The 11,167-nt window shown below is 52.8% G+C and overlaps 2 protein-coding genes across 2 annotated transcripts; both read right to left on the reverse strand.

Moving 5' to 3' along the window:
* Positions 1-4,288: 4,288 nt before the first annotated feature.
* Positions 4,289-6,502, reverse strand: A1O9_03065 (uncharacterized protein; the record flags this gene model as incomplete). The annotated part of the gene is made up of 1 exon (XM_013408634.1): positions 4,289-6,502. One exon carries the CDS (start codon positions 6,500-6,502, stop codon positions 4,289-4,291), a length of 2,214 nt encoding a protein of 737 aa, XP_013264088.1.
* Positions 6,503-8,008: 1,506 nt separating this feature from the next.
* Positions 8,009-9,458, reverse strand: A1O9_03066 (AGC/PKA protein kinase; the record flags this gene model as incomplete). Its single annotated transcript, XM_013408635.1, has 2 exons — positions 8,009-9,084; positions 9,161-9,458. The coding sequence occupies 2 exons, from the start codon at positions 9,456-9,458 to the stop codon at positions 8,009-8,011; spliced, it is 1,374 nt and encodes a 457-aa protein (XP_013264089.1).
* Between the last annotated feature and the right edge of the window lie 1,709 nt (positions 9,459-11,167).

An 11,167-nucleotide genomic window follows, 5' to 3' on the forward strand; every position in this document is an offset into this window, starting at 1 on the left:
ATAACTAACCTTTCTCTCCTTTGACCAATGCAGCAGCGGCAGCGCAGAAGGTGAGAGATAGCAACAAGAACACTAGGGCGCACCAAGGCCCTAGAAGCCTCTGGATAAGACGAGAATAGGAAGAAGCGAGTCGAGAACTATGATCATAGTATTATTGAAAGCGATAGTAGTAGGCTGGGTGTTGACGCAAGACTCTGACAAGATGGTTCAAGGTGATAGCTCAATTGTGAAACTTTGAGACAACCGGCGCAGAGGGATGCCGAAATAACAGACCTCGATGTGGTTCAAGATGGTTGTTGATTTGAAGAAATTGAGCCAGGTACCTGAAGCAGCCACCAAGATAGCGGACTCCACCAGTAAGGCGTCGACAGAGCGGCAATCGGCGCGAGAAAATAAGGGCGACCACTGAGCACCGACTGGGGGACGCGGTAACCATGCAGGGACAAGGAAATAGAGAAGTTGCGTTGCAAAGACGATGCGACAACAACGAGATAGAGGGTAGTAGAGGTGGTAATGGTAAGAATGGGACGTGTGGAACAATTGAAGGGAACGCCGAAAGCAACAAAGACCCAGAGGAAGTCGGCCTGGGCTTGTTGAGGGTGGGATAGAGGGAACAGGGCGAGTGCTTGAGCACGAGTATCCGTATGGCACTCGAGAAGCAGAGCTAGAACTCGAGAGATGCGGAATATTTTGGCGGCGACGAGTGGCCACCGGCCACTGGCCAGTCGATAGAGGCTAGAGGGTCGAGGTGATAAAGCGGACAGGGCCGTGTTTGGCAAATGTGCGAGGATGGTCAATCGTGCCAATCCGGGACGCGTGTGGCTTGCAGATGGGCCCGAGCACCAAGCTGGGGGCGCAGGATAGGCAGGGTGGGCAGGGTAGGGCAAGGTCAGATACAAATCGCGATCGCGCGGCGACCGGATGGTGGAGTGCTGGGTGTCCAGGCACTAAACAGGCGGCAGGAAGGGGAAAGGTCCTTGAACCAGGAGAGGGGTTCTGCGTCTTCTTAGCGTGCCGCAGTTGACGGAGTGCCAATGGTGAATATCCGGAGACCTGGTGGGTTGATGATCGGCGTGGGTACGAACAGAGAACGCTCACACATGGGAAAGATGAAAATCCACGGATTTGGGATCGTCTAGGAAATGTCGATGTTCTGAGGAGCGGGCTGCAAGAAGCAAAGTCGTGGAAGAAGATGCGGATGGGGATGAGCATAAGCACGGCAGGGAATTACCAACTCACTCCTCCTCCATGGGTCAAGAATCAAGATCCAAAGTCGAGAGATACAGTACAGGTTACAGTACTTTGGTGGATGGGGATCAGGACTATCGAGGTCGAAGTGCGAAGGCAAATAATGGAAGTGGAAGTGGGAGTGGAGAGGGGGGTTGTTGGATGCAGAGCAAGTGCGTGCAAAACGTAAGGTGCGAGGGAAGGTACAGGGGATGTAGGACAAGACTCGGTAGCCAAACGACCAGTGCCTGGCTGCCCTGGCTGCCCTGGCTATAGCGCAAGGCGTGGCAGCGCAGTAGGCTACTGGGAGTCGACTAACCAGGGTTGGTCGAATAGTCTGAAGCAGTCGAGATGAGAGAGGATGAACTAGGATGGAATGGGCTGCGATGGTGTCGAACTTGCCAGATGCCCGATACCAGAACCAGATGCCAGATGCCAGATGCCAGATGCGATGCTACGAGGACGGAGTATGCGGGCACAATGGACAAGCATTCTCCATCAAATACCTGTAATAATGTGCCAAGGTGAGGATTGCGGGCGCCGAAAAGGTGATGAGAGTTGACCAAGGCCCGCAGCTCCAAGAGCCGAAACGCCAAAGCTTCAGAGCTCTTGGGCACCCGTCGACAACCATAAAGCAAGCACGGTTCTTAAGGTAACTTAAGGTAACTTGTGGTTAATACCCACTCATCAAGTGATTCTTGAGGGAGGGGAGAGTCGGGGGGAGAGGGGGACTTTGTTCTGGCATTTTAACAGGTGGGCGCGTTAGGAGACACTAGCGAAAAAGATGCACCCAGCTGCAACGTCTTAGGCAGAATGCAACGGCTAGTTTCCAGTGCCAGAAACTTTAGTTTAGTTTGTTTGTTTGTTCGTGGGGAGACCAGGGGAACTCGGGAGTGGCCCAGGAGCCTATTGGGACGCGAGAGGAGGGTGGGCTGAGGGGGGGCACACTCGTAAGGCATTGAATTTAAGCCTTACTCGTAAGGTTAAGTAACGAGTCAGGACGAGGGACGAGGGTCACAGTTGAAATAAGGCTGCTGGCCACTAAGATCATCCTCGCAGCTTGATTCTGTCTGTCTTGACCTAACTGCTCGGTATGCGGAGAAGTTCCCAGGACAAGGTAGTGTCCACTGTCCATTGTGCACTGCCCGATATCCAGCGCCCAGCAGTGGTCTACGAGGAGACGAGTCCGGAGTACGGAGGACGCAGTTATCCTGCCGGTGCTCTGTGGTGGACTTTCGGTGCGCTAGAGTGGACCCCGAGGGCCCCATATGATAAGCCCGTATCAGCATCCTTTCCAGGGGCCTACGAGCGTGCACGGAGTAAATGGGCCGAAAAGACCAGGCCCTGCACCCTTTTGCTGCCCACCCTTCTGGGATTGTATCTCACCCACCAGTCACCGCCTTCGAATGAAATGTCCGTTCTTCAGCCCCCAGTTCGTCCTGTTGGTCCACTGTCTCTCTGCTGGGGTACGCCTCGAGAGAGTGCCGGATACGCTCCATCAACCCTCGTCTACCTCGTCCACCTCGTCCGTCCATCAGTGCTTGATTGAATCGCCTTCTACTGTACCGAGTACATCAACAGGGAGGGAGGTTCAGTTGTCTCCCACAAAAGATATCCTGGTACCAGTGTCAATGCCATTTATCCCTCGAGGAGGACAGACAAAGGAGTCTTTCTTCTTGTAGAGGACTAGGACCAGGGGAACTGGGCTACCATCGTATATCTATCTCGACTCACCATTCGCTCCCTGGGCTTGGGGAATTTGGGAGGAGTGTGACTGGGCACGTCTCAATGCTACGAGTAAGTGGGTGTCCTCCGTATCTGCCAGGACGAGGATGTGCGGGAGGCTCGACAGCATGTCCCAATCCTCACAATTGCACTTGCCGTTGCTCTGGATATTCCAACTGGCCAGGGTCTTTCACCGCGAGCTAGTCCGCAACAAAGCCTGCATTCACGGAATACCCAGCGCACAAATCATGATTCACCCCATCCCTCGACCACTCACACTCCAGACTTCGATGCCATGACTTCTTCCCGCATGACAAGCCATGCTGCACGGTCGAACCGAAGTCAGAAAAACAGAAAATACCCAGATCGCTAACCCATAATCAAGTGGCATCGTCCTCGAATGTACTAGCCTGTTCAAAGGGGTGGTGACCGCCTTGGTCTTCACCACACTGATGCTCCGAGTATCCATGGCTGGCGACCACACATCAATACACGAGCATCTCATGTGGGCAGGAATAGTCCGCCTGAAGGATATTGAAGTCGCACCCCATACCTTGTCCAGCATTGTCGTGGCAGATTCAAGTAGCCCGTGAACGCCTGGTATGATACAGGGGTACGAGAGACATGCACCAAGCGTGACCCAAAGGATGAGAACCTAGTTGCCATGTCCTTTGGGAAAATCCAGAAGCTAGAGAGGCCAGTCCCAGAACCCCGACGTTCGGACCCGACCCGGCCCATGGAACGATGAAGACTGACGGGTCCCAACATCTGCATATCCGTAAGCCTGGCTTTTGGACCAGGGGACCTCTTGGGCACGATTCTAACTGGAAAAGCTTGGGAACGTAAGCCAAACGAAACGTTGCCGGCTGCACTCAGCGGCAAGGGGCTTGAACAGCACGAGAGTGTCCTCACAGGCCTGGGCCAGGGCCAGGCCACCTTCATCGGCGTGCGTCGTAGGAGGGCCTGCTGAGTGGCTGAGCTTGCCCGCTTCCGCTTCATAGATTGGGCGATACCAAATACTAACTAACTTCGAAATTGCCGAAGTGATGCTCCAAGCTAGGGAAAGCTAGGCCAACATCCGCGAACCTGCTTGCCGTCAAGCCTAATAAGTTATTAACCTCGAGGAACCGGAGCACGTCTCTTGACCACTTTCGAGAGGCTCACACTAGACCAACCGAAATCTGTGTGACATTTCTATCCGAATTGGAGGTCCAAGAAAGGGTTCTCCTCAACACAGAAACACTGCTCTAATAGGTATCCTGCCTGGTTGTTCTAGAAGCTTGATCTTTTCGTGCCGGTGAGCGGTATCATTCAAGCCTCGGCAGAAGGCGCCCTCCTAGTTCGTTGGACCGTTTTCGACATGCATGAAGCTGGATTTCTCGTCTTTTTCCTTGTCATCATCTTGTTCGACATCTTCTGCGTACTTCTGGAGCATCTGTTCGGCATGGAAACCAATCTTGTTCCCTTTCTTCTCTTGCATTTCCAGCTTGCCGGTGCTCTCTTCGTATGATGGTAGTGGCTCAGAAAGGGTCACCAAGTTCTCTCCTCTCAGTCGTTTCGGTGACGCCTGCCCGTCCTCATCTCGCCCAGGGCTTGATGTCGACATGGGTGTCAATCCTCGAGTGGAGCTACTGGAGCCATTGGGATCGATCAATGGCACATCTTCAAATTCCACCTCATTGTCTCGGTCAACCGACATACCTTGAACCGGCCCTTCCTCAAATTGTAATTCCTCTGCAAATGTCCGATTGTCGCGATCCACGAAATGCCTCAGGGCAATGGTCAACTCGCTGCCCTCAAATGAAACAGCATCCTCACTCGCATAGACCAAGACAACCGAGCTATGTTCCTTTTTGACAGCATGCAGAACTTCCTCCTCCGTGACTTTCTGGACTACATAAGGTTTGGGCACATCCAGCTCCGGCTCATTTGATCTCAGAAGGTGATCAAAGCTCAAGCCGGCGGTGAAGCCAAGGTTCTTTTTAGATGCTTCAGCTTGCGCTTGGGTGATCGGGCCCATGACGGGAGCAGCAGACTGCTGATTCCGTTGACTCTGGATCTCGTCCTGGATCCAAGCCAACCTCCACCATTGCCACTCAGGTCCATCGGAGCTGTTGTCATCCTCATCGAGGAGCAGATCTGTATTGAGGCGGCGAAGGTAAGTGATGTTGGGCTTCGTTGAAAGTCCTTGAAGTGTGTACTTGTGCTGCGGGACATCTGGACTATCTGCCGTGGGCTTAGTGAGCTGCAGTGCTATTTCTCTCATCCTCGCGCGAAGCTCACTCTTCCTCTCCTCAAGCAATTGCCGTTTCTGATCAATGCGACCAAGGAGCCGATGCAACTCCAACCCCACTCCATCGGCATTGACCTGGTCCAAAGCATCATGAGAATGAGAATGTTGACCGTCGATGAGGCGGTTAGGTGGTGACTTCTTTCCAACGGCTTCCACCGATGCCTTGGCAGCTGCATCAAGAACCTCGCGTATCATAAGGATTCTGTTATCAGGCAGCTTGAGGATCTCACATCGACGCTGGATATTGGTACAATGTGCAATCTCTCTAAGAAGAAGTTGCATCTGCTTGCGCATTTCTTGGGTCGTGTCCTTGCACTCAAGGAGATATCTGTCGGGGTACCAGATGGGATCTAGGGTCAATTCAAGACCCCCATTTTTGCCGTCGTTCGGATCGTACACACGAATTGTAAAAACCTCTGCAACTTGATCAATCCACACATCGTCGATGTTCACCGTGTCATCGTCCCAGACCGTACGGTCGAGCAAATCGACCAAGGTTTCGCCAGGCACTCGGTTGATGGGGGCTTCAACACATAACAGAGGTTTCGCCTCGGTGTCGCCCACATTTGGGCCAATTTCCTTGGTCGCTATAGAGCCAAAGACCTGTGCGAGCTGGCCATTGGGAGCTTGTCGAAGTGCAGCAGATTCCCACGCAGAGAGGAATCGAACAAAGTTGGCACTGCCACGAGAGCCCCTTACAGCCTGAAGATCAGCCAACGCGTCTACACTGCCATATGCACGATTGGTGCTGTCAAGGAAAGCCATCAGGCACTGCACTTCTGCCAAGAGATTGCACTCGTCACGGTCAATCTGTAGATCGTTGCTTGCCGAAAGTGCTTTTGTATTCTCGTCCGTCGTTCCCGACCACCAGCTCACATCATGTCCGTAAGTGTGAACCTTGAAGTTTCGCAGCATGAGGGCCTCCCGGGCAAGAGGGATGGAATGATAGATAGTGAGTAGTGGGGCCAAGTAGTCCGTCTCCTTGGACCCTCGAAGGAAGGCAGGCTCGTCGTCTAGACGGCGTCGCTTCGTCGGTGGGGGGTGGTCGATGATTTCGCGGGAGGAGGAAAAAGTGGTCATGGCCCAGCTGGAAGGCTCATAGTATTCGCGGTTCGCACGCCCAAAATGCGTTCCTGTACCTGTGACTCCGTTCTCTTGAGCTGGCAAAGTGGAGCGCATAGACTCTGTAATGGCACGTTGAATGTTTGGATCATCTAGCTCTTCTTGTTCTCTGAGACTCCTTGTATTACTCGCCATCGCTGTGCTGCGTCAATAGGATGCAACATCTCTTGCAGTAGAATCGATGGGGGTTGCCCGCGTACCTGAGGCATGTTCAGCTGAAAGATCGATTCTCGGTCTGGAGTTGTCGACTCTCGACGGAGGTCTTGACATCGGAGGAGCTCCGCCCATGCTGGCGTCATCGGCGACTATGTTAAATGCTCAAGTTAACATCAGTGTCTCCTCTTGATAAGGAAAAGTATGGGAGCATACAGGGCATGTGGTCCGTATAATCCCACTGGCTAGAGACGGGCTAGAGACGGATAGTTTAGCAAGATACTGGAGAATCAGTCCAACCCTCCTTCAGGTGCGACTCACGGCCTCCCGTAGCGAAGCAACGGGATCTTCAAAGAAAGCATTGATGGCCGAATTGGGGTCGTTGTTGTGTTTCTGTGGAACAGATCTTGCGTCAGCCTGCGTCTTCTGAAGCTGCGCGGTGTTGATATTCTTACCCGTAGGAGGACCCTCGCACTCGCCTCGTCCACCTGCGTAATACCGCAGACCTGAGACAATTGGTCTGCGGTGGGCATTGCGCCAGCCATGGCTTAAGGTTTAAAGATCGGGCGGATCGGAATGCCTGAGAGCCAGACCGTCTCTACAAGACAGTACGAGGTAGACGTAGGCTGAAAGGTAGATTTGATATCAACGGCGCGGAGGGAATTTGGGTTGGATCAAGGCGGATTTCTATGACACTGGCATGGCAATGGCAATGGCAGGCAGTCTCTTGGGGAAGGAGTAGAGTGGAGAGGATGAGGCAGACAGGTTTGAAGGCAGGAGCCACTGGTCACAACGGGCGTCGCTTCCAACTCAACAGTCGTTTGCCGCGCCGGATGTACACCAGTTTTCTTGCCAAAGTACAAGTACAAAATATGGCAAAGGCAGATGAGGCTCCGTTTGATGGAATGACGATGGAGTCTGCTTAGCTGACGATGGGAAGTTCCTATGAGTCCTGCGGTCTGACTGCGGCAACTCCTACTAACCAATTCGTCGGCGCTTCCCCGCAAAAATGGTCCCACCAATTGTATGAGGTTCCAGGTATTTCAGGAGGGGAGCTGGAGGCCTCCATAGTCGGTTCCTAAGATAATATCCATGAGTGCGAGAGGGCAATAATAGTAGTATCAACGGCCGCTGCAAACTTGGTCTATTTCAATCTTGAATATATTATGATAATTTCATTTAGATGGCGGGTGCTCCTCAGACTACTATACTCGTACGTACCTACTTAGGTACCTAATAACTTCAATTCACCACATATCTCTTCCCTTCGTAAACCCCCAATTTGGTATATTATTTCAAGGGTCATCCCAGACCCATTTTTAAATCACAACTGCATCGCAATAAGCAACATCGTTCCAGACCCTGACAATGGCCGTCCAGTTAATAGATGTAAAGCATGTCCACCACAACAGAATGCCACATACGCTCGTATGCCAACCCTGGGCCCGACTACCCCTCCCCGGGCGTAGACATTTTGTCATTCAACAGCTAGAAGGACGCAAAAGCTTCCTCCCACTCGTCCCGCAGTTCGTCGGTATAGCGTCCTCTTCCGCCTTCACTCTCTTCGCCCTCAATGGGATCCGGGTATTCGTCAAAATTTCCTGCGTCACCCACCCATTCCACCCTGGGAATGATAGGACCTCTTCTTCGCCGATAGTATATCTCATCCCAGTCGATTCCATCAAAGAAATAATGGTCCATCACTCGTTTGCTGCCGCCTGCGATATGGCCGAGACGTTGGGTGGGGTCAATCTTGCACAGAGCCAGGATAAAGTCTCGTGCCGCTCTTGGAATGTGTAAGCCACGTTGACCGTGATGGGAGGGATGTGCAGTCGGGAAGCGGATGTGACCAGCGACAATCTGCTCATATATCCTCATTGGGTTTTGATCCCAGAATGGCGGTTGACCGATCAACATTTCGTAGACCAAAATGCCGAGTGCCCACCAGTCCACCGCCGTGCCATGCCCTGTATTGCGAATGACTTCTGGCGCCAGGTACTCTGGTGTTCCGCACAAGGTGTATGTCACACCCGCACCGCTAGCTTGAGGCTCTAGGTATTCCGACTCAGGCTTGGCGGAGTGGGTGCTATGCTTGCTTCCTGGAGACTGCTCTTGGTTTGGCGGTAAATATTTGGCGAACCCAAAATCCACCAACTTCAAATGTCCGTCAACATCAAGTAGGATGTTTTCCGGCTTCAGATCACGGTATGCAACAAATTGGACCTCATGGAGATATGCGAGGATGAGCGTGATCTCTGCGGCATAGAATTGGACAGTGGCGAAGGGAAAGCGGCGGGCCCGTCTCAGATAGGAGAAAATCTCTCCGCCTGGTGTGTAATCCAACAGCATATAAAGGGATGTGTCGTCGGAAAAGGAGGTGATGAGTGTGGTGATGAAAGGATGGCCTGCAACTGCAGCCAGAACGTCTCTCTCGTTGCGAACATGTTCGACTTGTTTGAGTTTAATGACATCGACTTTTTTCAACACCTTCAACGCAAATACTCTGTCTCTATCTTGGGGGAGGGGGCTGGCAAAGCGACACAGCCACACTCGCGCAAATGTGCCTGGTGGAAGTGCAGTTAGTGCCCCAGTACAGAATGCAAGAAACAAGAGAAAAAGGGCGTAAAGGAAAACGCATACCGGTGCCCAATGTTCGCATCAACTCAAAGTCGGTCACTTTGAGATGGCGTGAAGACCGTCCTACTTGTTTCTCTTCTGGATGTTTGGAGATCTCCTCGGGAGACAGGACGTCTTTTGACTTGGAAGTGTCGGTAGGCTTGGGGGCGGCATCTTTCTCATACTGGCGGCTCGGGTGTGGATGAGAGGCGCTTCTTGCATTATTTGGGTTGCTAGATCGCAGATACTGTCTATGACCCTGAGCAGAGGCAGCTCGCGGCGGCGGCTGTTGCTGCGACGGCTGGAGGGTCGCTGTGCTCATCGGAGCAGCCAATTCGCATCTTCTCAGATCAGGAGCCGTAGAGGCCGAGGTTCATGTCGAAGGGTGAGCCGACCCCATGCGAAAGATGCGCGGACAGAGGTCGGGTGAGGAGGGAGGTGTGCTGATGAAGTGGTGGTATAGGGCGAGTGAGGTTTGAACACGGAGGTACGAGGGCAGGGAATGGTCCACAGACCAGAGAGTCAGAGATTAGACACGGGAGGGATATCTGATTGCAGTAGCAAAAGGCGGCAGCGGGAACTATGTTAGTTAAGCTGTTCGACTGTGCCAGTGACGGACCGCCACTGCGACAGCCACACACAGAGGGGAGCAGCACAGCACAGCAGGAAAACAGAGACACAAGCGGGCAGGATTGCAAAAGGCAAAGGCAAAGGCGATTTGATCCAGGTGGGTCTCGAAACAGGGGCGAGCCATGACGACAGGTTGGAGGTTGAAAGCTATTTCTTACTCGAGCAATAAAAAGTGGGTGGGAAAACGAGTTGAAGCAGGCAAGAGGGACTCACTCGTCAGGCTTCAACTCGGGGCTAGGCTTGGGCGTAGGCTTGACGGTTACTCTTGGGTGCCCGTACAAGGGATGTTTATGAGGTGGTGACCACTTAAGTAGGTAGTTTACTGCCTTCCCAGTGCCCGAGGCCCCTAAGTTTGGGTACCTGAGCGAGTGAGGCTTGCGGGGACGCGAGGGGAGGGGCAGTGAGTGCGCAATCGTAGGCGGGAGGCCGAGGGTGCCAATCTCAATCTAAAAGCACCTTGCTTACGTTAATTAGTGGGCAACTTAAGTCAAACATCAACCTTGAGCCTCCCCTCCATCTCCAAGCAAGTACATCCTTAATCAAGTATGGAATACTGCGCCCCCAAATACGAGACTATCTGTGGACTGTGTGACGTGGAGAACTGGAGTTCTAGTTGTATCGTTGCTTCCTCACTGAATCAATGGAGAAACGTGAACTCCTTGGTGGCACTTGTCCTGTACTCAACTATCAGTTCTCGGTAGTGCCAGCGGGGCTGTTCACTGCAGTGATATGCACATGTTACCGAGCGCATGTATGTAGATGTTCCACGTCCATGCGGTGAGTGCGATCCCAGCCCTTGGGGGAATTTGGGTCTCCCGATTAATCCCTCGAAAGCTCCTAGTGGCTCCTACGACTCCCAAATTCCCAATTAGTTGCTGATGAGCCCACCCGGGATGGGTCGGTTTGTGATTACGGTGCGAATGTGATACATGGCATACTCGTGCATTCCGCTCTCTCCACGTTTAATGCCCTCCTTTCCCAATTGACTAACGCGCGATATGAATACACGTCGCTTCTTGCAGATCAGGAACTTTTCGCCTTACCCTCTCGACTGTCAATTTGCTGCATATGCCCTTCCGCATCAGTACTTGGTACAGTGTCAATAGTTGGTCCATTATCTCAGCGTATTCTGCACTCCTTAGACGATTACATGCCCCTCGCCCGTGCCCGTGCCCGTCCTCGCTTGTCATCCTTGGGTGGCTCGGTAACCGAGACCGAGTTCGAGATCCTGTCAGCTTCGCTAACACAACCACACTGGTGCCACATGCACACAAAAGTCCCACCCAGTCTCGGGGAAATTCTAACGGTCACAGCTGCATATCGCAAACGCGCTTTACTTTGTCGAGGATGTCTGGAACTGACTTAGCATGCCCAACACCGCAGATTCGAGAGGCGGTGTTG

This window comes from Exophiala aquamarina (genome assembly GCF_000709125.1).
Source record: "Exophiala aquamarina CBS 119918 chromosome Unknown aczIA-supercont1.2, whole genome shotgun sequence".
Classification (NCBI taxonomy): Eukaryota; Fungi; Ascomycota; class Eurotiomycetes; order Chaetothyriales; family Herpotrichiellaceae; genus Exophiala; species Exophiala aquamarina.